General features: G+C 36.8%; 7 protein-coding genes across 17 annotated transcripts; 5 read left to right on the top strand and 2 right to left on the bottom strand.

Annotated features, from left to right (window-relative positions):
* Positions 1–134: 134 nt before the first annotated feature.
* AT4G20100 (PQ-loop repeat family protein / transmembrane family protein) lies at positions 135–1,001 on the top strand (the record flags this gene model as incomplete). Its single annotated transcript, NM_118129.1, has 1 exon — positions 135–1,001. The coding sequence occupies one exon, from the start codon at positions 135–137 to the stop codon at positions 999–1,001; it is 867 nt and encodes a 288-aa protein (NP_193743.1).
* Positions 1,002–1,384: 383 nt separating this feature from the next.
* AT4G20095 (hypothetical protein (DUF626)) lies at positions 1,385–3,357 on the top strand. Of its 3 annotated transcripts, NM_001125547.1 has the most exons (7): positions 1,385–1,545; positions 1,907–2,059; positions 2,155–2,283; positions 2,393–2,594; positions 2,678–2,799; positions 2,863–2,937; positions 3,048–3,357. In NM_001125547.1, exons 2-7 carry the CDS (start codon positions 1,928–1,930, stop codon positions 3,264–3,266), a joined length of 879 nt encoding a protein of 292 aa, NP_001119019.1. In that variant the 5' UTR covers positions 1,385–1,545; positions 1,907–1,927; the 3' UTR covers positions 3,267–3,357. The 3 variants fall into 3 exon arrangements, with proteins under 3 accessions (NP_001119019.1, NP_001119018.1, NP_680726.2); NM_001125546.1 differs by lacking the exon at positions 2,155–2,283; NM_148360.3 differs by having other exon boundaries at positions 2,678–2,937.
* Positions 3,358–4,348: 991 nt separating this feature from the next.
* On the top strand, positions 4,349–7,259 carry EMB1025 (Pentatricopeptide repeat (PPR) superfamily protein; the record flags this gene model as incomplete). 2 transcript variants are annotated; one of them, NM_001341399.1, is made up of 2 exons in its annotated part: positions 4,349–6,712; positions 6,939–7,259. In NM_001341399.1, the coding sequence occupies one exon, from the start codon at positions 4,618–4,620 to the stop codon at positions 6,598–6,600; it is 1,983 nt and encodes a 660-aa protein (NP_001320003.1). In that variant the 3' UTR covers positions 6,601–6,712; positions 6,939–7,259. The 2 variants fall into 2 exon arrangements, with proteins under 2 accessions (NP_001320003.1, NP_193742.1); NM_118128.2 differs by lacking the exon at positions 6,939–7,259 and having other exon boundaries at positions 4,618–6,613.
* A 121-nt stretch (positions 7,260–7,380) lies between these two features.
* Positions 7,381–9,705, bottom strand: AT4G20080 (Calcium-dependent lipid-binding (CaLB domain) plant phosphoribosyltransferase family protein; the record flags this gene model as incomplete). Its single annotated transcript, NM_118127.1, has 1 exon — positions 7,381–9,705. One exon carries the CDS (start codon positions 9,703–9,705, stop codon positions 7,381–7,383), a length of 2,325 nt encoding a protein of 774 aa, NP_193741.1.
* A 529-nt stretch (positions 9,706–10,234) lies between these two features.
* On the bottom strand, positions 10,235–13,618 carry AAH (allantoate amidohydrolase). 2 transcript variants are annotated; one of them, NM_118126.4, is made up of 12 exons: positions 13,227–13,618; positions 12,964–13,052; positions 12,499–12,602; positions 12,317–12,401; positions 12,103–12,219; positions 11,901–12,010; positions 11,715–11,820; positions 11,509–11,595; positions 11,186–11,428; positions 10,965–11,090; positions 10,715–10,876; positions 10,235–10,593 (listed from the first exon to the last, which is right to left on the bottom strand). In NM_118126.4, exons 1-12 carry the CDS (start codon positions 13,450–13,452, stop codon positions 10,471–10,473), a joined length of 1,578 nt encoding a protein of 525 aa, NP_193740.1. In that variant the 5' UTR covers positions 13,453–13,618; the 3' UTR covers positions 10,235–10,470. The 2 variants fall into 2 exon arrangements, with proteins under 2 accessions (NP_193740.1, NP_001329687.1); NM_001341398.1 differs by having other exon boundaries at positions 10,258–10,593; positions 10,965–11,050; positions 13,227–13,614.
* Positions 13,619–15,475: 1,857 nt separating this feature from the next.
* EMB1895 (ARM repeat superfamily protein) lies at positions 15,476–20,513 on the top strand. Its single transcript, NM_118125.2, has 6 exons — positions 15,476–15,745; positions 15,931–16,379; positions 16,726–16,911; positions 17,181–17,288; positions 17,552–17,755; positions 17,829–20,513. Exons 1-6 carry the CDS (start codon positions 15,670–15,672, stop codon positions 20,208–20,210), a joined length of 3,405 nt encoding a protein of 1,134 aa, NP_193739.1. The 5' UTR covers positions 15,476–15,669; the 3' UTR covers positions 20,211–20,513.
* Positions 20,514–20,934: 421 nt separating this feature from the next.
* Positions 20,935–25,240, top strand: QRT3 (Pectin lyase-like superfamily protein). Of its 7 annotated transcripts, none has more exons than NM_001341396.1 (5): positions 20,935–21,015; positions 21,927–21,993; positions 22,901–23,113; positions 23,222–23,458; positions 24,085–25,218. In NM_001341396.1, the coding sequence occupies exons 3-5, from the start codon at positions 22,910–22,912 to the stop codon at positions 25,087–25,089; spliced, it is 1,446 nt and encodes a 481-aa protein (NP_001329640.1). In that variant the 5' UTR covers positions 20,935–21,015; positions 21,927–21,993; positions 22,901–22,909; the 3' UTR covers positions 25,090–25,218. The 7 variants fall into 7 exon arrangements, with proteins under 7 accessions (NP_001329640.1, NP_001329641.1, NP_193738.1 ...); NM_001341397.1 differs by lacking the exon at positions 20,935–21,015 and adding an exon at positions 21,467–21,522; NM_118124.3 differs by lacking the exon at positions 20,935–21,015 and having other exon boundaries at positions 21,654–21,993.
* The last annotated feature ends 9 nt before the right edge of the window (positions 25,241–25,249 follow it).

Below are 25,249 nucleotides of genomic sequence, written 5' to 3'. Positions count from 1 at the left end.
TTTCCTATTCATCTTCTAACTCTCTTCTTACCTTTATAAGAGGAGTTGTTCATTGCTCAATATTATTCAGCTACTTGTAATTTCGTATTTAGGGTTTTAACAGGTTTATTCGGCTGTATCATACGTGAAGAACGATGATTCGAGATGATTTGTCACTATCTCTTGGTATCATCAGTGTTATCAGTTGGAGTGTTGCCGAGATACCGCAGATTATGACTAACTACAATCAAAAGTCCATTGAAGGAGTCTCTATAACCTTCTTAACAACATGGATGCTTGGTGATATCTTTAATGTTGTTGGCTGCTTGATGGAACCAGCTAGTCTTCCAGTTCAATTCTACACGGCAGTGTTGTATACTCTGGCTACACTTGTTCTCTATGTTCAATCTATATACTACGGGCATATTTACCCGCGGTTGATGAAAAACCGAAGGAATCATCAGATGGTTGATGTAGAAGAGCCTTTGCTTCGTGAAGAAGCTAAGCGTCCTTCTACCAAATCGTTGCTATGTGTGGTCTCGGTGTTCTTGTTTCTTGGATCATTCAACGTATTGAGTGGTTCAAGAAGTATGGATTTGAGAGGGAAAGATAGAGTGTTTGTAGTTGGAGGAGCAGGAGCAAGAAAGCTTTTGGAGGTCTCTAGCGGTAACTTAGGAGAAAACAACAATATTGGAATGTGGTTGGGTTGGGCAATGGCGGCGATTTACATGGGTGGAAGGCTTCCTCAAATATGTATGAATGTAAGGAGAGGAAATGTTGAGGGATTGAATCCATTAATGTTCTTCTTTGCATTCATTGGCAATGTGACTTATGTTGCAAGCATACTAGTGAACAGCGTCGAATGGTCGAAAATCGAACCGAATCTACCATGGCTAGTTGATTCAGGAGGATGTGCTGTTCTTGATTTTCTTATTCTGCTTCAGTTTTTCTACTTTCACTGTCGCAAAGTCGAGGCAGATTCCGTCAAGAAGAAGCATGAAACCGGTGAAGAAGCTGTCTAACAAGGCCTCGAACAAGTAGAGTTTTGATCTCACCACCAGAAAGATTCATGTAACTTAGGGAGGCTTCATCAATCATGATATAGGTGGAGTTGTAATGACTACTATAATTTTGCAATTGCTTTATTTCGTTACTTTTAAATTAACAGGATTGAGTTTTGTGTGCTGATGAAACTACCTTTTGGGTTTCTACTTTCTATTTTTGAGTTTTAATAATTTGAAGGTGTTTATGGTTCTGAACCTATGCATTCATTGTCAACAAATTTATATCTTTATCAATTGCATTGTGACATATAACAAATGTCTAAAAAGCTAAAAGTATTTGTCCAAATTAGAACAAAGAGATGAGATTGCATATATTAGTCCATAAAGTTGAGTCGATGAAAAAGAAAAAGGAGAGAATAGCCTTTAAACCCAATCTTCTATTCTCTAAGGTCTAACAAGCTATCATCAAGCTTATTTATTTGTCTTTTTCTCACCGATTACGAAACACTGAATCCATTGTATATTCTTCTTGCGATCTCGTCAAATTTCATAGGTGAAGAAGGTGAGTTCTGAAACCGAACTTAGTTGGTCTGTATTTTACATTGGAACAGAACTTGAGATGTCTCCATTTCATCTTCTTCCAAATAGTTGTTGTTTTTATGGAATCTTGGAACTCTTATGAATGAAAGATTTTTCAGTATCTCTTGATGCAAAATTGGTTTTCTTCTTCTATGCATGTTGAATATGAGCTTAGATCTGCTGTTCTCAATCACTTCCCTCTGTTGTGGTCTTCGCTGCTCACATGTTGTGTATTGACAGTGTTCTTAATTAATGATGTGGTTTGGCTTAACGCGCATAGATTTGTATTCCAAATTAGGGTTTGAATCTTAAGTTCCAAGTCTCTTAAAAGTTTATTAATATAGGGTTTATATATTTGCCAAGAAATGGGTAACGGAATGTGGAAGCAAGAAGCCAGAGACTTGGTCGAGGAACCATCGCAGAGTAATGAGAAGCTGGAAGATCAGAGACCACAAGAATCTTCATCCTCCATCCCACGACATGTTTGGGCTAATCGGGTAATTGGATTTGATTGTGGATGTATGAACTTTAGGTCTCATCACTCATAGAGATATTTGCATTTTAAAGCTTATAGATTCTGTGTTTTGTTTAGAGAGAAGAAAAGTTTGATTATAACAAATACTACATTAAACAAAGGGCTGACATTGCAAAATATGGAGGACCTCATCCAAATATAATCCTCTTCGGTAGAGTTGGACTTCATTGCTACAATCTGCAAAATGTAATATATTCCTACACGTTCGTTCTAGTACGATTCAAGTGAACTTTGTTTCTGTCGGAGTACTCTCACCAGATCCTTATTTTTGTCTTTGCTTCTTTTGATCTTGTAGGGCACAAACTTACAATTTCTGACTGTACACAATTTTGACTCATGGATAACCTCGATTCTTTCTCATTTCATAAGTTTGGAGGCAATGGATCCAGTAGACAATTCGATCTGTGAGTTCGAAACGCACGTTAGGTATGCCGTTGAGAATAAACACTGCTTGAGCACAATTACAACGGGAGGCAGAATAAAGCCCAAAATTCCAGGTAAATGTAAATGCACCTTTGTTTTCCGTCATACCTAGTTAGTTCATACGGCTATATTAGTTATGTCAACTTGTGTCTCTTAGAGGAGGAAGACACATATTTTGGATGGAACAAAGATCTCGTGGATGATTTCTTCAAAGGTGGTATGCCCGAGTGGATGCCGGAAGATGCACTAACGGGAAGGGACAAGCTGCAATACTATGAGGTGAGATTTTTCATGTGTTAAAGATTAAAATATTAAGGATTTGATGTTGTTGATATGGTACAGATGAAAGATTCAGAGTTAGAAGAAGAGAAGGAATGGCTTCATCTATACGCGGAACTCGCATTGTTCTCCAAACTGGTAAGGAAAAAAGACTTGATCACCGAAAGAAAGAGGGGATTTTGTTTATTAGGCTATATATGATCTGTTTAAAGAAACTTGGTTTTTGGTGTTGTCTTGTGTAAACGCAGCATGCGCATGCGCTGGAGTCTGCAAAGCCATTTGAGATGAAGAAGATAGTTGTGAGAACCAAAGCAAACGTGGAGTCGAAGAAGAAGGTGAAGGCGGAGAATGCAATCTTCTACACTAGCTTCAGAACCCGTTGTGGTCGAGACTGCAATTGTATAATAAGGAGAACGACTGATGGAAAGCGAGACCATTTTTCTCTTGAAGTCAAATGTTTCTTGTGAGAGTAGTAGTCCCCAAAGTTATACAATAAATAACATATTATATATAACTAGATAAGGCCCGCCTATTTAGGCGGGTGTACCCGAAATTTTCAAATACTCGAACGGATCTAAACTTTAAAACTCGAAAAACTCAAACCCAAACCCGAATAAGTATCCAAACATATCTCAAATATAAGTATATATTAGTTATATTTATACTTATATATAGAAAATATTAGGATTTTTTTGGATATTTTAGTTATTTTTGTGTATTTTTAGATATATTCAAGCAAAACTACTCATGTTGTTTTGAGAATTTTTGAAAATTTCAAGTAATTTAATAGATTTGCACACAAAATTTGATATTTCAATATATAAATAACTCGAACCCGAACCCGACCCGATAATTTTTTTTTGTTTAAAAATACATACAACCAAAATCTTATTTCTACCCAATTTCTTTAAGTAATAATTATATTAATAAAACCTACAGTCTAATTTTTACAGCAATAAAACTTACAACTACAGTCATCACACCTACAACAAAAATTCTACAGCAGTAAATCTACAGTTACAGACGAACCAATCACCCACGTAATCTCGTAAGTTAATTTTACATCATGCAAATTAATATTAAATGAGTTAAAATTAATAAATGAAAAAAATTGAAAAGTTAAATCCTATAAGCTAAGCTATTTTTCTCAAAGTGTTCTATTTTCACTTATGATTACATGAGTTAAAGACAAATTTGTTAATTTTGTTTTTGTTGAATAAATGTTAATTGTTTATAAATATATAGACATATAAATTAGTATATATAAATTTGTTTACTTTTTAAGATTTTCTATTTTTTTAGAGAATAAAAAAGTTAAATTTTGAATGACACATGTAAACATCTGATCGTTTGATTTGACACGTGGCACAATCCTATGAGTTAGCAATTTTGAAAACCATATATTTTATATAATAAGATCCCCAAAATTATTATGTATATGAGATTATTTACCATTTGGATTTGATTACATAAATTTTATAAATTAAAAAAATTATTGGTAAATGAATTAGAAAATTTCACTTTTTAATAGTAATTAAGAAGTAATTAATCAATTAATTGAGAGGAAACAAAAAAATTGAAATTTATTGATAACTCTTAGTGGCGAAGAAGAGAAGAAGCAGAAATCAAATGTCATCGTTTATCAACAAACCTCTAAATTGATCGAATATCTTCTTCAATCTTCATCTCTCTTTCAAATCTGCAAATGAGAGAGCTGTAAGAGTTGCATCATCTCTATCTCTTTCTCTCTCTCTCTTGCGAAAACACCAAACTTTTGAAATCCCCAAATAAGGGTTTAAGCATAAACCCTACGAGTTCATGCCCAAATGCCCAATCCCAATCCGTATCAGCTTCTTCAGCTACTTTCTCAAAGAAAGTCGAATCCTTTCGAGTAACCCAGTTAACTTCTCTATCCATCTTCGCTTCTCTTCTTCTGTTTCGGTTTCTCCTAACCCGTCAATGGAAGTGGTGGAGAATCCATTGGAAGCTCCAATCTCGGAGAAGATGTTTAAATCAGCTCCCAAAATGGGTTCTTTCAAGTTGGGTGATTCTACTTTATCTTCAATGATTGAGAGTTACGCCAATTCGGGTGATTTTGATTCGGTAGAGAAGCTTTTGAGTCGAATTAGATTAGAGAACAGAGTGATTATAGAGCGTAGTTTCATTGTTGTCTTTAGAGCTTATGGGAAAGCACATTTGCCTGATAAAGCTGTAGACTTGTTTCATAGAATGGTTGATGAGTTTCGATGTAAACGTAGTGTTAAGTCGTTTAACTCTGTGTTGAATGTGATTATAAACGAGGGTCTTTATCATCGAGGATTGGAGTTTTATGATTATGTTGTGAATTCCAACATGAACATGAACATTTCTCCTAATGGGTTGAGTTTTAATTTGGTCATTAAGGCTCTTTGTAAGTTAAGATTTGTGGATAGAGCTATTGAGGTCTTCAGAGGAATGCCTGAGAGAAAGTGTTTGCCTGATGGTTATACGTATTGTACATTGATGGATGGGTTGTGTAAGGAGGAAAGGATTGATGAGGCGGTTTTACTGTTGGATGAGATGCAGAGCGAGGGGTGTTCACCGAGTCCGGTTATATATAATGTGTTGATTGATGGATTGTGCAAGAAAGGGGATTTGACACGGGTGACAAAGCTTGTGGATAATATGTTTCTTAAGGGATGTGTTCCTAATGAGGTTACTTATAATACGCTTATTCATGGTCTATGTCTTAAGGGTAAGTTAGATAAAGCTGTTAGTCTCTTGGAGCGGATGGTGTCTAGCAAATGTATCCCAAATGATGTCACATATGGAACGCTGATTAATGGGTTGGTTAAGCAAAGACGAGCAACGGATGCGGTTAGGTTGTTGAGCTCTATGGAAGAAAGAGGGTATCATTTGAATCAGCATATTTATTCGGTCCTTATAAGTGGGTTGTTCAAAGAGGGAAAGGCCGAGGAGGCTATGTCCTTGTGGAGGAAAATGGCAGAGAAAGGATGCAAGCCCAATATTGTTGTGTACAGTGTTCTTGTAGATGGTTTATGCCGCGAAGGGAAACCAAATGAAGCTAAAGAGATCCTTAATAGAATGATTGCTAGTGGCTGCTTGCCCAATGCGTATACGTATAGCTCATTGATGAAAGGATTCTTCAAAACTGGTCTTTGTGAAGAAGCGGTTCAAGTGTGGAAAGAGATGGATAAAACCGGATGTTCTCGAAATAAGTTTTGTTATAGTGTTCTAATCGATGGTCTTTGTGGGGTTGGGAGAGTTAAGGAGGCTATGATGGTGTGGTCAAAGATGCTCACTATCGGGATCAAACCTGATACAGTAGCTTATAGCTCAATTATAAAAGGTCTTTGTGGTATTGGCTCGATGGATGCGGCCTTAAAACTTTACCATGAGATGTTATGCCAAGAAGAACCCAAGTCACAACCTGATGTTGTTACTTATAATATACTTCTTGATGGCTTATGTATGCAAAAAGATATCTCTAGAGCAGTAGATCTCTTGAACTCTATGTTAGATAGAGGTTGTGATCCCGATGTTATTACGTGTAACACCTTTTTGAATACTTTGAGCGAGAAGTCAAATTCTTGTGACAAAGGGAGGAGTTTTCTAGAAGAGCTTGTTGTAAGGCTCTTAAAGCGTCAGAGAGTATCAGGCGCGTGTACGATTGTGGAAGTAATGCTGGGTAAGTATCTGGCACCGAAGACCTCCACTTGGGCGATGATTGTTCGAGAGATCTGTAAACCAAAGAAGATCAATGCCGCCATTGATAAATGCTGGAGGAACCTGTGTACTTGAACACTACAGAGCATTTTTGCTCAGATCCCGTTTCCACCTTAAGAGTCTCCATGCGTGGGAACTTTTTGCGCTTCTGGAGTTTTGGAATACCAGAAATGCGCGCGAAAAACAGGTAGTCAGATAAACTATTTTTGAAATTCTAACTTTTTAAACATGTTACTTGATTTATGCGCGAGTAAGACCACATTAGCTAAGGTTTATAAGGATATGAAAATCCCATTTTGTTGCTATTGAATCCTCCATTGTTAAGATATGTTCTGTTTCAGACATGTTTGATTTGACTATTTGAGATCTTTGTTCTGTTTCTTTCATTGTTTGATTATTATTTATTCTCGCAGCTTGAACCAAAATGAAAGATCTTCGAAGTCTGATTGGGTCTCTTTATGGCTGAAAACCTCGAGCTCCTAGGCAAAGAAAGAGAAGTCTGAAATTGATCAGCAATGCTCCATAAGCGAAGCTTAAAGATTTGTGTCGTGGTTCACTTACTTACCTTGAAACTACTATACAGACTCTTTTTTTTTGTGGTTTAATGTAATACTATATATAAAGATATGTAACTGATCAGAAACAAATTTCTTTGATTCAAATTCGGATTCAGATAAGTGTATATCTTGCATACTCACAAATGCTATTAGCTGAACGCAACCAACCTGAGCAAAGAAATAACCCTTGGATTGACAATATAGCTTTTGGGATTCATTTTAAAGTCATACAAATAATAACCCTTTGATTTGGATTCAGACTAAAAACCAATGATAGATAGATTAGACAATTCCACACTCACAAGATGCTATCAGCTCTTGATGGTAATCTCCTGAAGAAATTCTGAGGAATAGAAGGTATATCGAAAACTCTAACCCTAGGATGTCTCATGACGTAGAACGCAAGAAATGTGAGCAGTAACTTCATGGAGACGAAACAAATCACTCCACAGCTAACAAAACAGAACGTCAAGAACAGAGACGTTGCTCTTGGATCTCTCCAACTCAACAAACTTTTCACTCTTTCTCCTTGTGTAGCCAAATCTCCCAACACAATCATCATCCTCCCTGCGATCCCACGCAACCTATCATACCTTCTTTTCAGTACATCACCGGATTTCGAGCTTGGAAACACATCAAACTCCTCGTCTAGCTCATCGGGCAAAGCTGAATCAGCTTTAGACAGCTTTATATCCATATGTGGAGGATGTCTCGGTCTCAAACCGAACCTGTATAACCCAAACACGAAGCAGTACAGTAGCATCGAGAAAACACAGTACTTAGGGAGAAAAACAACGAACAAGCAGACAATATGGACTAAAACCGACGTCACGGGACTTTTCCATTTGCAAATCTCATCAAACCATTTCCAAGCATCGATCCAGCCATCGAAAAACGAGACAAGACGTTCGAAATTCGCTCTTCCTCTTCGTAGACTCCAAATGTTTGATCCCACATCGAGCATATACTCTACAACATCTCTTCCAAGTGCTGGCTCGTTGCGCCCTAAGTTGATGCAGAGAATGTGGGTCGCTTGGTGCCTAAGACTGTCTAATTGGTATATAGACAATGGAGATATGTAATGCATTTCTGGAAGCAACGGCTCTGTGTACTTCTGAAGCATATCCATCATAGATGTCGCGGTGAACCTAACCGCGAGCTGAATCTCACCCATTTTTTTAACCCCGTCTGGTTTTAAAACCATTAAAGGATAAGAATGTGTGTAGATCTTCGAGGTTACAAGGGTCGATAAACGTATCCTGATCTTCCCAATCCTTGAATCGTTGATCAAACGGTTTTCGTTACCCGCACCAAACAATTTCAGATTATCGAAGACACCGATTGTTATCACCGTGTAAGGATCATAGACTTCCCAAGTATACTGCTCATTCCACTTTGGATCGAAAGTGTCCACAATGGTCCTCGTTCTCACCCATTTTGTTCCGTATTTCGCCACACAATACGCATCGGTAGTTCCTCGGCCACCTCTTGACTTCATCGGCATTAAACCCGTAGCATTTAAAACTCCTAGCTCCAACACACCAATAGGTGGAGTCCATAGAAGCTTAGCTGAAGCTCTGTAATCGCTGCTATACTGAATCGACTCATCAAGAACGTGATAACCTCCGTCTAAAGAAACCCGCAAATGAATCCTCCCAGCAAATCTCCTCCCTTCTCCGGTCTCACCAATGTGTTCAACGTTGTACCACAATGACGGCACCGGACCAGGAAGCACCCTTCTCTCAACCTGAGATAACTTTATCTCACACCTTCCTAAACACTCTTCTCTCGGCCCTACCTTATCTTCCACGCTAAGTATCAAACTGTCATCAAACGGCTCAACCGCTACAAACATCATATCCTCGTTCCACACAGGACTCACACTCTTCGTCTGCGAAATCCGACTCCTCACAACAACGTTTCCAAGAAACCCTTTAATCAGAATCTCTGGATTGATCCGGTTCGGGTGCAACAGAACCAAATCCTGAGCTTCGATTACATTAACTCGCAAGTACCAAAGCCTCGGTGAAAGATAAACTTTAGATCGCGTGTTCACCACGTTTTCTCCGGTAACACTCGCCGAATCCGAATGCCAAGCCTCCGAGAAAACTTCATCAGCTTGTGTCCCAATCCAAACAGATACCATAATCTCTCCACCGATCTTGACACCGTTTCTATCTTCCAATCTATACCATTGAGGAGCCAATGGACTATCAGGAGGAACACGTGTCGGAATCTCCGCAACATCGAACTTACATTTCCCGACAATATCGTCTTCGTTTGGGTTATCTCTGTTTCGCACGACCACTTCTAAGATATCCCCTTGAAGACGAGTTTTCGTGAATGCGAAGGTTTCGTGAAACTCAGGGTTAGGGTTTGAGTTTAAGATCTGTTTTGTTCTTCCTTTGTAGCTTCCGATTTTGACTGCGACGAAAGAGTCGTTGACCGGTAAGGCTCGAGCACGGACAATTCTAGCGTAGAGGAAATGCATCGCCTCCACAAGATCGAACGATGACGTCAGCTTCTCGCCGCCGTTAACACCACCATTGCCGATATTGGGAGATGTCTCTTTCAATGAGAAATCGCCGTCACCGGTTCCGTTACCGGTACCGTTCACCGCCATTTCCTGTTGTATTTTGAAGAAAACAGTTAGAAAAAAAACGCTAAAATGAATCTCAAAAATGTTGTGAAGAAAGATCCAAACCTGAACAGAGTAGTAGACTTTGTTCTTCTTCTTCAAGAACTTTTGGAATTGCAGGGTTTTTTGTTTGTTTGTTTAGTCAAACGTAGTTTGCTAGGTTTAAGCAACAATACAAGTGGAAATGATACGCTTATATTTTTTGAAATGATTTCGAAATTATGAGATTTTAATGTATTTTTTTCACATTTATGGTTAATCAACGTTAATTGCATGTGATATTCGTTAAGAGAATCCGGACATAAAAATCAGATTAATTGGTTTATAAGCCGTTTCTGATTAGAGAGAAATCAGGAACCTCTTTCAAAAAATTAGGAACCTCTCATGCATATTAACTTCAATATTCAAAACTAATATTTATCCGCCATAAATGTGTAACATACACTATGATTTATTGTAAATGCTATCTATAAATATGAGATTCTAAAATGGCTTATTAGAAAGTAGAAACAAGAGATATTACCATCAAAAATAAGCCATGTTCATCAAATTATTGCATGCAATGGACAATACCATGAAAGATAAGCTAATAATATATCATACATTTTTAAAAATCGGACTAATTCTATACAAATGCAGTTCCAAAGAGTACACAGAGAGAAGACAAATAACAACAAATGATACTATACATTTTTCATGGAGTCTCTATGAGACAAGACTCCACTCTGTTTCTCATATATTTGTCATGTTTTACATTTGAGACTCTAGAAACTCCAAGATGGCCAAACCGGCTGCACCAACATCGTCATCCAATACATGTTCTGCCGGAGAATGACTTATTCCTCCACGACACCGGACAAACAACATTCCCACCTTCCGAAACCAAAAGAAATCTCCCATTAAGTTAGTGTCTGAACCAAGAGACAAAACCCACATGGCTTATAGCTTATAAGGCCTGAAACAAACATGTGGATGACTTTTGAAAGTCAATTACCTTGGTTAAGTGTGCCATAGCCATTGCATCATGTCCTGCTCCACTCATTAGCACGGGGACCTCGTCTTGAACCTCTCCTGTCATCTTCTTAAGTGCACTCTGAGCTGCTGATTTCAGCTGTAAACTCAATTGCGGGTCTGACATTACTGCGTCTGCATCGTGCTGCAATGATGATAAAAACCGGGACGAAGTTGGTAAGAAGGAAACAATAGGGAGTATAAGGTTTTAGGACTTGTACAACACTCTTTACCTTTCGTTCAATGGAGCACAAAAGCGATCTTTTGTCACATATCTGGTACATCCTAGTTGATAAGTCATGGAGAATAGCCTTGCGTCCTACATCATCTATCGTACGTAAATCCACAGTGAAAGTTACCTGAATTCATCTCCATGAAATCATTTAGAGTTCATTCACAATACCAATAGAGAAAAAACATAAGTGCAAAGAAGAGAATAGTTTCTTTGTCTTACCTGGCCTGGGATGACATTGCTAGCACTTGGCCATGTTGAGATCTCTCCAACAGTACAAACAAGTGAATTAGCAAGGGATTCTACTGTATCCTCGTTGCATTGAACGTTGCAAGATAAGTAATCTTTAGGGTTTTTGCAAACACTTTCCAATAGTACAATCAGCTCCGCAGCACCAGTCATAGGGTCCTGACGCATTGACATTGGAACTGTACCAGCATGTCCTTGAGATCCTTTTACAGTAACCTGTAGAATTCTGTCCATTTGGGTTTCAAATAGCCTTCTCCAAGATTAAACATGAAGTTAATTAGCTTTGAATACGTTACCTTGAGTCTTGTCTGTCCTGCAATTCCTTTTACTACACCTAAAGGATAACCAACCCATTCAAGCACCGGCCCTTGCTCAATGTGAACCTACATGAGAATATTCATAGTCAACACTCAAACAATCATATTACAACTCTTGAGGAAAAACAACATGTGCTTCACTAGCTATCGAACATACAAACAAAAGGAGATCAAGTAGGCTTTACCTCTACATATCCCCAAACAGATGCAGGATCATACTTCAACTGCATCAAGTTTTCATCTGTTATGTCTATAGAGTTCTCTTTAAGAGCATCTTGCACAGAAATACCACTGAACGAATGAATATGGAAAACGTGAGTACGTATACTCAATCTACGTAAGTAGAAGAAGCTAAGGTCCTTGAGCAAAACCTTTTATCAGTAACCTCCAACCGAGAAACTGGCATGATTCCAGCCAAAGCAGCACTGCCTAGGAAAGTAGACTGAAACCTCACTCCTTCCTCATCACTAAACGCAATCACCTGAATGAATATAACACAAGTTTCTTGTTTAATATCTCCATTGGCTATAACGACTAAATTTATTCGATGAGGCGGTATAAAAGGGGACAAACCTCAACAGGCCGCTTTAGTTCTCCCAATCTCCCATCTATTTTCAGAACCTTCAATGCAGAGATTGCAGAAATGATGCCTAATGAGCCATCATATTTACCAGCATCAATCACAGTGTCCTGTTTAAACAAATCAAGATACAATTGTCAAAATTATCATCTCATTCAAGATCACACACAACAACAGGTAATAAAAACAGAATTGTGAATTACCAACCATATGGGAACCAATTAGAAGAGCCTGTGAACTTCCATTCTTAGGTTCCACTCGACCATGTACATTTCCCATGTAATCAACCCATCTGCAAAAAAAGAATATCCAATTCTTCATCTACTCAAGAGAGTTTTGTATATGAGTCCATAAAACAAAAAGAGAGTACATGTTAAAAAAAAACTAACGTTGATAAACCGGCATCTTCCATCCATCCACGGATAAGAGGTATTGCTCTTATGGATGCTGGACTCATAAAAGTCCTCTCTAAGTGGGTAGCTGCATCACTCACCTGTAAAGAAATCAAACCAAAACAAACTCAGATATGAGAGTCTAAGAGATGTTCAATAAAGAAGTATTCACTTTTAAGATAACAGTAGCTGGAAGAAACATTAGATTGAAACAGCTAGAAAAGAATTTTTAAAGTATTGATTAAATTAAGAGCAACCCTGAGAGATAACGACACCATCAAACGAGGTTATTAATCATGTTGGTCAAACGAGAAAACAAACATTCCAAGGCATATGTCATAAGAAGGTATAAAAGTGTATAGATTTGACATTAAATTACAGATTGAAGAGTACAATCTTAAAAACAGAGTATAAGTGAAAGCTAAGCAATTTGAATTTATTTTTTGTTGGGTTGATGAATACCTGTCCAAGCTCGTGTAATCTTGCTACAGCTTCGTCCCTTAGGATCGCCTGATGCAGATCATGCTTCGTCCCTTCTGTTTCACCGATTCCTATTTCGACAATTGTTACAAATGTAATCAAATTGGTAAAAAACAGAGTAAAGAGATGTAGCTACACAGAATCTAACGAATGAGAGAATGTTCCGGAATCAAAATCACTTTTTTAAGAAGTGGGTATATTAAGATTCGATTGATAAAATAGATAGAGAAAGAATACAAATTTACCTAAAGAGATATGGGAGGACGATGATGACGACGAGTCTGAGGAAGAAGAAGAAGACGAAGATGATGATGAGAGAGCGAGAGGAGATAATAGAGAAAACACGAGGCACCAGAAGAGCACAAGCGATGGATGATTATGATGATGATGATGATGGAAGCTAGTGTGATAGACATGGGAGAGGAAAGGATGAGATCTAGAGGAGGAAGAAGAAGGATGAGGAACCGCCATGGCTGCCGATTTAAGAGGTTGAGATTAAACGATGATAAACAAAGACAGCCACGGAACGGAACTACAACAACACAACCACTGGCTCTTGGGAATGAGAGACAAGAAGGAGAAAGAGCTATTCTTTATGGCTTCCATGGCTGAGAAGAGAAGAGAGAGGAGGCAGCTGTTGGGACCCAGTAGTCCAACTTGGACGTCAGATGGGGCCCATATAAATTGATGACGTGGTGATTCTCAGTGGAATCTTGTGGAGACGGTCACATTTGGGGTGAGGAATCATGTGCATGCGAAGTCGACAATAACAATGTTTTATTGTTTTTGTTTATTCACTTACTGTGAAAATGCACACTAATCTTGAATCTAATGTGTAAAAAAAATATAAAGTGATAGGTGTTAAGCATTTCGTCAATTATCGTCTAACGCATAAAAGTTTTATATACTATTTTGAAACGATTTAAACTGTGAGTATAATATAGTAACATGATTTAATAATGGCATTCAAATCTCAAAATGATATAATTTAAATTTAAACTAAAGTATAAATAAAAATTATAATTTGTAAACGTGAAATTTTATAATTATTAAATTTAATAGATTAGCAACACAAACTTAAACATCAAATCGTTTTTGTATTTATATGTTTTTTCTCTAACAAAAAAATAGTATTTTATATTTTTTCGACTATTGATTCATTTCTTTTTTATACAATATTTTTGTGATCTGTCTTTAAAATAGTAGTTTTCATATTAAAATGTCTAGTGAATCGTGATGCATTTTGCCTTTCACTTATAAAGCAAAAAACGGGATCACCACCATACCATACCATATAACGAAGAAGATTCTACCATCCAACCACTATCACACGTGATCGACGCACGTGACACCCTACCTTTGTCTCTGTCTGTGTGGGATAAATTAACATTCTTATTCGTCTATTTTCAGTAGAAATTGATAAAACAATACTACTATTGGTTTAGAAGTGTTTATTATATGTATTTTGTTAACAAACAAAAAACAAATAGAAGGATTTGTTATCAGTTTCAATGAGAGATCAAATAGTCTAAACTTAAATTCCATTTCAGAAAGACCACTACAACTTTTTTTTATCCGATGAATCTGATCCATGCTCTTTAAGCATCAAGAATACCTCAAGGCATGTTTATCTTAGCTTTGAAAAATATAAATTTCTATTTGATTCTAATACCAAGAAGAAAAAAAAATCACATAATTTCACCACGATGGGAGTATTTGGTTTCAGTTCAATTTCAAGTGATCAAATATCATAATGCCACCACGAGCAACTTTTGGAGTCTAACAAACAAATATTAAAGATCTAAAATTAGTTCCAAATCCATAAATTTCGGATATATATTTTCAATTTAACAAGTAACTTAATTTTGGGTTGTTCTCTTAAATATTATTATCAACTTACGCCGACACGTAAACCATTTTGTTAATTTGAATAATCCGAGTCTATATGTTTGTAAATTGTCCAACTGTTGAAGAAAACATATATAATTGCCCGACTTTAGTTATTGCTTACCTAGTCATGCACATTAACATTCGTTAAATATAATAAACTAAAAGGCCATATAATTGTACATGAACATGTTTGTTGTTGATACGACAAATCCATTTTCAGGATAATCCACATATATTATTACCAAAAACGAATGCTTAATTTATCAAGATTGCATTGCCAGACCTAGGATGAGTGTTAGCTTACTCATCACTTAGTGCGGAAGCAATTAAAATGTAATCCTATATAATTAAACGAGACAACTTACAATCATATTAACAAGCCTACAAGTTACAAAGAAAATTAAAATACAGTTTTAGTCACAATATAATAAACGAAATCATTATTGTACGATTGTAGTCTAAAAAAAAAGAAGTTGTGTTATTGTGCAAACCAAAAGGACCTACGAAAGTATAAAAACCTAAAGATACAAGGCCCAATAGTGGTGAGCCCATCACGATCGCGTATTCTCTTAAACCGGATCACTTACCTGAACCGAACCGGAATCGGCAGCTAATAATTTGAAGTCGGGTTTGGTCCTCGATTGAATTTTTATGTTCTGTAAATTCGTGAGAAGAGGCTTCTTCATCTGCGTATGGCGTGAAAATTCGTAATCTTTCGTTTGACAGAACTCTTCTATTTATCATCAATCTCCGGTTTCTTCTTCTTTGTAAGCCCTAAGAAGCCAAAAAGTGCTAACCATGGAGAAGGTTTCAGCAGCTTGCGCCATGGAATGGAGCATCAAGCTCGAGAAATCTCTTCGTTCTAAAAACTCAGGTCCTTTCTTCCGCTTTTCAACTTCATAGTTCTTAGAAATTTCGAATTTCAGCTCCTCTTGTTGTTTCACATTAAGCAAACCTCTAAATTGCTTTGCTTTACTTATTTGGCGAATATATGTTCTTGTTGTCTTCTCTGGAACTATGAAAGTATAAAGTTTTGAGTTTTGGGTGATATTATTTCAGTTAAAGCCGTTGAAGCTATCTTAGAGACTGGTGGGAAGCTTGAACAGTGGAGTAAAGAACCAGAATCTGCTATTGCTGTTTACAATTTATTTGGTTTGGTTCCTGAAGAAGATAAGCTCTTTTCAAATACTATCCTGTTGAGGCTTGTTGACGCGTTTTGTGTTGGGGATAAGCTTATTAAGCTTGCTGTTGTTCGGGTTTTTATGTCTATGTTTAAGCTAAGCCGAGGGAAGAACGTAAATGAATCAGCAAGTTGGTTTTTGTCAAAGGGTAGGGTGCATAACCACTTGGAATTGCTTACACGAGTGAAGAATGTGTATGATAAGGGTGATACTGAGTCTAAAGCTTTGGCTTTGATTCTGTTTGGTTGTTGGAGAGATTTTGCTAGCGAATTTGCTCCTGTACGGTATTTGGTTTTCAGCAGTATGGTTTCTCCTCATGATCTGGAGGTAAGCATAGTTCATTTTAGTTCTTTTGTTGATGTGTTTGCTTCGGAGTTTCTGTTATGAAGGCTAAAAATTTGATACTTAATAGAAGTAGTGGTTGTGATACATCAAACTGGAGTTCATAATTTCTCACGCATTTGGCACTGTGTTCTGTGGCTAGTGTATATTACCGTGAGGGTCATTCAATGTGTATGTCAGGGTTTTTTTAAAAGTTAATTTGAAGAGTGAGTAGCTTTGTTTAGTCCAAGTTTAAAGAAAAACCTCAACTGTGAATCTGTGATTTGAACTTGGTTGTTGGAATATTCTTGTTGTAGAATTTGAACTGTTCTAATCCGTTTTATGCTTGCAGGGAAGATCAGCTCTGTTTGCTGCAGCTTGCTTTTGTGAAGTAGCAGATGACTTTGCATTGGTTGTTCTGGGGATGTTAAACGACATGGTGAAGTTCCCAGACATAACGCCAAAGACCAGGTTAGCTGCTGTGCGAGTTTTTGCAAAAATGGGATGCTCGCATACAATTGCTAATAGAGCATTCAAGGTTCTTTATCTAATTCTTTTTCTATCTGCTTCTAATGCTCAAAGATTCTCATGTATAGTAAGCCGTCAAGAAGTTTTTGGTAAAGAAAGATTTGCTGAAACTGGAATTGAATTTTGCTGTTGTTACCATCTTGCGATTTCAAAATATAGTAGATTACTAGATTAAGAGTTACTTGTGTGATGAAACTCTGTCAATGTACGGAATATCATAGCAATGCATTAAATAAAGCCATCTGTATTGAACTTCAGTCAACCATTATGTTATTGTAGATTTGTATGAAGCTAATGCTGGACTCCCCAAAAGAGGACAATTTGGTTCCATTCCTGGTTTCCTTGACTAAGCTTGCTTCAAGATCAACTCATCTTGCTTCTGAACTGGTATGTTCTTTTTCGCCTTATACTTTTTTCTAATTCCTGGTTTACACAGATTAAATGTTTTGAAGTCAATATTGGCCCTTGTGAAAATAGAATTTCTACAATAGAAAGCCACTGTTTTGCTGAGTTTGAGTCTTCACTGGTTGGTTGATATAAATTGCAAATAAGGCATCACTTTTCATTGGTTCTCTGAAAGGAAACTATCCCTCTATTGATTACAAACAAACTAATAGAGAAAAGTATAATAGTATTCAATGTGGGTGCAGGCAGAGGTTATCATACCCTTTCTGGGTGAAGATAAAACTTCTCATGCTCGAGCTGCAGTATTGAGATGTCTCCACTTTCTCATAGAAAGAGGGATGTGCTTCTCTCTTGCCCATGAAAGAGATATTGCAAGTGTTTCAAGCTTATTAAAGCAAGAAGAGCTCTCATCAGATATGCAAGTTAAAGCTCTTCAAATTTTTCAGAAGGTACTTCATACGCCAAATATTTTTATTTCTTTTGCAAATTGACGATGCTTACTTACCGTTGATGTGAATGCAGATAGTTGTCTACAAACTATGCATGACTGATGCATCTGAATTACTTCAGCTCATAGCTATTACTGAGAATGCATCTCATTCTCAGATCTTTTCAAGCAGTTGTTTAGCCATCAGTGTCTTGGTGAGTATATGGACAGAAATAGTTCGGACAGCGGAAAAAAGATCAATTGAGATATCTTCAACATCTCTTCCGATGCAGCTCGTTGTATTAATCATGGACAGGGTCGCCTTGCTGGGGCGATTATGTTCTGATCTTTTTCGAGCTGGCTATGCTGTAGTTAGTGAGGTTCAAGACCTCTTGAAGGTTCTCCACCTATTAGTAGGAAAACATTCTGAACTGAGACTGCTAGTTCTTGAAAAAGTCAGATTATTCTTAACGTATATTGTGAGCCTAAATGATGGCTTAAGAAAAGCAGATGGAGCTCATGAATTGCTATTTGGTGTTATCAATTATAAAGACAAAAGAGGGGTGGTCATGAGGTCAGAGTTTCTAGCATCAATACACAAGTTCCTGATAGTGTTCTTGGAAAATCTCGAGGGAGATGATAATCTTTTGTCTGAAATTTATGAAAAGGTGAAGCATATCACTGAGTTTGTAAGTTCATGCAGCTTCATTGATTTCCACACACAAATGATATTCACACTGCTACTACATTCCCCGATTCTTTGGGGATTCTCTGTGAATGATGATACAGGAAATTCAGGCGTATCACTTGTTGCTGATATAGTTAACTATGGAATCGTTTCTCTTGACTGTTCAAATCAGATTTTAATGGAGAGAAACTACTGGCCTGCTTACAGAGCTGGGGTTTACGCAGCACGTTTGGGTGCTTGGGTCACATCTGCTATGATTTTTGACCAGCTCAAAACCAACGTCCAGTCTGATATTAATTGTTGCTGGTTAAAGTCATTAACCTATTTATCCCATGCCGAGGGAAAATTCCAACTGCTTCTCACTCCAAGTGATAGTGTCAAGTTAGTCAATTGGCTGAAAAATAATGGTTATTTACCAGAACTCTCCAAAGATGCCTCTGGAGAGTTTGCACACTGTCTAGCTCTTCGTGAAGCTTATATGAATTTACAATCGTCTCTGGGAATGTTGGGAAATATTATAGCGTCAAGTGGAGTATTCTGTTTCCAAACGTGGTTCTTGGTTCTAAAGACTCGGGTATTGGAAACCGTGCTTGAACTCGTCGAATGCCTTGGGCTGCTTAACCAAGATTTACGCAACAAGAATCAGGTGGAAGAAATACTCTTGACTGGTTGCGATTCCCTGCAACAGCTTCCTCGGATTTCTATTCAGCTACAAAAGTTGGCAAAGGAATTTGATATGTTGGCGACGTGTTTCATAGACATAGACGATAGCAGTTCTAGCATTATCACAACAATTTCACTGAGCTGTTCAGTTCTGGCTTTTGCTGCTGGAATTGTTCTTTTCCTTCCAGGTTTTTCTTTTCAAGAAGCATTGGTTCCTTTCACTTCACAAAGCGGTCTGTGCTCGAGGCTTGTAGAAGATTTAGTTCGACGGCTGTGGAAAGTAGACCCCAATGTCTGCGAAAAGCTCAACATACTCGTTAACACAAACGAGTCGTTAAACTGTTTCCATTTGCAATCTAGGAATCAGGTTTTGAGAGTCTGTGGCAAAGTAAAGATGCTGCTCTCTATTTGCAGAGATGCTCTTTCATGCACTTATGGATTGCAGAATCAGTCAATGTCAATGCACAAAGAGGAGATTATGTCTGAGATTACGAAAAGTTGCAGGCATCTACTGTCACAAGCAATTATGAAATGGATGCAGATTCCTTTTGGTATTCCAAAGTATTTCTTCAACATAAGGCCTTGTGTTGGTGCCGAGCTATTTGCTCTTAGTTCAGAGAGTAGCAAACGTATTCCTGACACAGTTTCAGTGGAACAAGGGTTTCAACTGTCACTAGATCTTTGTCTTCAGTTGAAAAACATAAAACAACGGCAAGTCCCTGTTCGACTTAACAAACTGTATTGCCTTCTCTATACTAAACTAGCTTATCATTCTCCAACTCAACACGGTGAAAACAACAGAAACCAAATGTCTTATTCCCCTTGGAGAGATGAAGATCTGATTGAAATGAGTAACAAGCTGTTTCATCATGCTATAAAGTCTGGTAAGAAGCCGGACGTCTCAGGTCGATTTGATTGGGCCAAGAGTGGTGTTTCTACGGTTGTGCAGTTCGAACCAAACGAGAGAGGACAAGGGTTTTCAAGCTGCTTGTTAGACGTTTCGCGTTTCCCGGTTGGTTCATATCAAATAAAATGGCTAAGCTGTTGCGTTGATCAACATGGTTCTTACTGGAATCTTCTACCTCTCAATGGCAAACCTGTGTTTACGGTTAAGAAAGCGTCATGACTAGAATAAGTGTTGGTTTTGACATGGCGGAAGAGTAAAAAGATCTAAGGAGGATCTAGTTCGGGAGCAAGCAAGAAATGAGACAGAGATTGGCTTTAAGACTAATCTCGAAATATGCAGCTACACATAAGAGAGATGTTTGCTTCAACACTATTTAGGTGAACTAATTTTTATTGGTATGTTGTTATGTTATGTTAACTAGATTGTAGACTAAAATCCATGAAAATTAAAGCTTGAAAAGCTAAAGTCAATTCCATCTAACACTGATATGTGATAATTAGCTAATAAGTAATAATTAAAGCTTTTAATGAAAGTAAAATTTTTGTTGGTGACCAAATATTACTCAAATATATATTTACTATTGTTCAGATTATTATACAAATACAAGAACGGTTCAGAAATAACAGAGATAAAAAACTGATATTAAAAATTTAATTTTCTTTCCCAAATCAGTACCTCATTTTTCCATTAAAATGATAATGTAATAGTAATAATACTCAACCAAATGAATAATTGTTTTCAGTCAATGAAAATCATTTTAGGGGAATGAATTGAGTTAGTCAAAATGAATAATGCATTGAATTGAATATCTTTGAATGGGAAACAAATCAAATTTACTTGGAATAGGAAGATTATTCACAGGACTTCCAAAACCAAGGGCAGAAAAACACATAAAATCAGATTAAATAGAAATGAACTTGTTGACAACAACAACAACCAAATTTGTTTTGCTTTGAAAATAAAAGCAAATGTGTGAAATATATGACTGAAGGAAGAAGAAGAAGAAGCCAAAATTAAGTTTCGTGTAAGTACTTTTCATTGTTTTGTTTGATTTTAAGTTTTCTTTTCGTTTCTAAACTAATTTGTGAAAATTGATCATAACTGAAATTCTTTGCAACTTATATCGTTTGCTATGCGACTGTTCTTTTTATTGAGGTGAAAATTATTAGTTGGGAAACTATCAACGCACATTAACTTTTCGTTTTGTGTAATAATTTTCATAGGTATAAACTTTATCTTGCCTCAATTAATTTTTTATTTTTTTGTCATTACTAATTAACACGAGTTAATATGGGGAAAAACGTTACCGTATGATCATTACCGTTGATTTTGGTTTGCATTTAATTAACTTCGTGTAACCTACTTACTTTGCATCCATTTTCATATGTTTTTCTTTGTTTTGGTTGCTAATTAACTATAAGGTACATATAAATAGGTAGATTTGGGAACCTAATTGTTTTACCACCTAACATGACTCTAGACTAACTTTTCAATTTTGCTATGAAAATAAAAGGCCAATTTCATATATCTGGTAAGTAATCCCAACATTTCCCCATTTCATTACCTATCATTCTTTTTTTTTGCTAAGAAATTACCTATCATTCTTTGATTAAAATTTTCTCTGTTTTTTTTTAATTCTTTTAAGATGAAGAAGCCTCTTTCATTGTCCAACAGAGAAACCTTTTATTTGTATATCATATAACAGCATGATTTCTTTCTTTGTAGATACATTATACACATACATTCTCTATATATACATGTTCTTTTGAATTTCTTACTTTTAATCAATTTTTCCAAATTAAAAGTGCTTCTTTTCTACATCTGATTTATTCGATTTGCAATATCCATCCTTATATATAGAGTTTTTTTTATTGCTTATGCAGTAATATCAAATAGGTAATTAACTTTTCGTTTGGCTCTGTTTTACATTCACAGGCCTCAAGTATAACCCCATTCGAATCCCTAAACAATAGAGAATCTCACAATCAAGATCAATTCAGAGGTAACGTTTTACTTTTTTTCTTGCTTTAAAAATATATATTATAATCCGTTTTCTGATATTTAACTAGACGAGAGAAAGTAATGTTTCTTATGTCAATGTCATATTAAAAATCAGTTTTATATATGAAAATTTTCATTTTTTTATTTATGAAAAATGTGCAAATGCAGGTAACCAAACACAAAAAAAAAAGTTTTGTTTCATCCTCCATTGTTCTTAAAAGCATTAGTAGTTATCAACATAATAAGTTACTCCATTCTTAAGCATTTCAATAAATCTTAACTTTGGAAATCAGAAAAAGAAAGAGTGGACGAAAATACCTTTAGTTGGAAGAAATATTCAAATAAAGAAGAAAAAACTCTACCAAAAACCTATCCACCACTCAAACCTCCCCAACCAAAACCCCATGACCTGGTTTACCCTTTTACATACAATATCTAATCTCATAATGCATGAATCTATACCTTTATGCACTTTTGCGGATCTTTTTCCAACTTCCGCATACTAACTAGCATATCTATCTCTAAGTCCTCCCTATATATTTAAATTAACAAATTAAATCAACGTAAAAATGTCAAAAATATATATTAATGTTTTGAAGAGAGGTAGGTTTCAAGGTAAGTTATATGATAGAGTTTAGTATTCATAACAAAGATTCATTATAGTACAAATAATAAGTTATAGCGTAAACCGGTAGAGAAATAGAGAGGAAAAAGAGGATCAAAAATGTACAAGAGTGCGAAATGTGTGACTCCCATTAGAAAAGACACAAGTTTGTATAATGTTTCATTGGTAACCTTAGTTAGGCCTTTCTCTTTCCATGTGCTAACAACAACATACGTATATATATAAATGTCTCACAAACATTACCTTCAGCCATTCTCTTATTTGGCTCATTCGATTATTATAGGAGGAAACCATGGAGCTAAGGAAATCTCAAGTGGCCATGCCTGTTTTCTTGGCAATAATGAGTCTAATGGTGAGTCAAGTGGTCTTCGCCGAGAAAGATTCAGGTTCAATGTCCCCTCATGATCGGGCATTAGCAGAAATGCAAGCCCTTAAAGCTTCATTGGTTCGGCGAAATCTACCGGCTTTGGTATCTCCTCCTCCTACCCCTCCTCAGGTATATTATATAACCTTCTCTAGTCATAATGATCATGTAGTTTATCTATGATTGAGTTTGTTCAGAAGGTTTTCATCAAGTGATAACATAGAAGATAAAATGATGTAGGCCGTACCCGGTCCGCGCGTGTACCAAGTGATATCATATGGTGCCGATCCCACAGGGAAATTGGATAGCACGGATGCAATATTAAAAGCTATGGAAGAAGCATTTGATGGTCCAAATCATGGAGTTTTGATGCAAGGTATAAATGATCTCGGAGGAGCAAGAATTGATCTTCAAGGTGGAAGCTACTTAATCAGCCGTCCTCTACGGTTTCCCTCAGCCGGCGCCGGAAATCTTCTTGTAAGTATCTCTCTTATTTTCCTATCTCATTTTTTTTTTGTCAAACTATATTAAATTTATTCATTGCAAGAGTTTTATTCATTGCAAGTTTACAAATAGAGTTAGATTTTTTTCCTACGTGTGATTTAATATATCGACAAAAGTCATGTTTCTATAAAAATATGTCTTCTTGGCCCGTCTTTGTGACGTGATATGACATTTCATCCATATGTTAAATAAAGTATCTAAAACATAAAATAGCACAACCTTAATTTAAACGTAAACTTGATTAAAGATGCTATTAGGTTTGGTGAACTAATGGAAAAGTAATTAAATCTTTTTTCTCATTCACGAGAATAGACTGATTCCTTTCTTTCTATGCATGTTTCTTTCATAATTTCAAACATTATGACCTTTTTATAACTTTCCAACAAAAGAAGTTTCGTTCGATTTAAAATTAATTATTTATGAGATTTACTTCCTTTTTTTCAAAAACTCCTTTGTTACAAAAATTGAAAAATTCTCTCATTCCACATTTCGTTACATGTTTTCTACGTTAATAATTTGTTTATTCCATTACACATACATTTTCTATGTCGAAATATATTGATGGTTTTGTTTGTTTGTTGACTTGTGTGACACGTCAGATAAGCGGAGGTACATTAAGAGCATCAAATGATTTCCCGGTCGATAGGTACTTAATCGAACTCAAAGACGAATCGTCAAAGTTACAATACATCTTCGAATACATAACTCTCAGAGATCTTCTCATCGATTGCAACTACCGCGGCGGAGCAATCGCCGTCATCAACTCTCTCCGGACAAGCATAGACAACTGTTACATCACACGGTTCGGAGACACGAACGGGATTCTTGTCAAAAGTGGACACGAGACTTATATCCGAAACTCGTTTCTTGGTCAACACATAACCGCCGGTGGAGACAGAGGAGAAAGAAGCTTTTCCGGCACCGCCATCAATTTGATGGGAAACGATAACGCCGTTACTGACACCGTTATATTCTCCGCCAGGATCGGAGTAATGGTATCGGGACAAGCTAACTTATTGTCCGGCGTGCATTGCTATAACAAAGCAACCGGTTTTGGAGGAACCGGGATTTATTTGAGATTACCCGGTTTAACTCAGAACCGGATTGTGAATTCGTATTTGGATTATACCGGTATCGTCGCGGAAGATCCGGTTCAGTTACAGATTTCAGGGACGTTTTTTTTGGGAGATGCGTTTATTTTGTTGAAATCGATAGCCGGATATATTCGTGGGGTTAGTATTGTTGACAATATGTTTTCCGGGTCGGGTCATGGGGTCCAGATTGTTCAATTGGATCAGAGGAACACTGCGTTTGATGACGTTGGCCAGGTGGTCGTTGACCGTAACAGTGTGAACGGAATGGTAGAGAAATCGACGGTGGCTAGAGGTTCGGTAGATGGAAACGGGACGTCTTGGACCGTTGATTTTAACCCGGTTTTGTTGTTCCCGGATTTAATCAACCACGTGCAGTACACACTTGTGGCGAGTGAAGCTGGCGTGTTTCCTCTGCACGCGCTAAGGAACGTTTCTGATAACCGGGTGGTCGTTGAGACAAACGCTCCTGTTACTGGGACAGTTTATGTAACAGTGAATCAAGGAGTTTAATGTCGTGTTTTTGCCGTTTAATGGTTTTATAATTTTATAAAATGATTTATACTTGTTGGTTTTTATTTGTAATTTTTCCTGTAAGGGGGAAATTTATTTTTTATACAGCTAATAAATGATAAAAACTCGAAAATTGTGACTACAGTGGAAGAGTTTGGTG

The sequence above is a fragment of the Arabidopsis thaliana genome, chromosome 4 (genome assembly GCF_000001735.4).
Source record: "Arabidopsis thaliana chromosome 4, partial sequence".
In the NCBI taxonomy this organism is placed as follows: domain Eukaryota; kingdom Viridiplantae; phylum Streptophyta; class Magnoliopsida; order Brassicales; family Brassicaceae; genus Arabidopsis; species Arabidopsis thaliana.
This window is presented reverse-complemented; position numbering and strand designations above follow the sequence as displayed.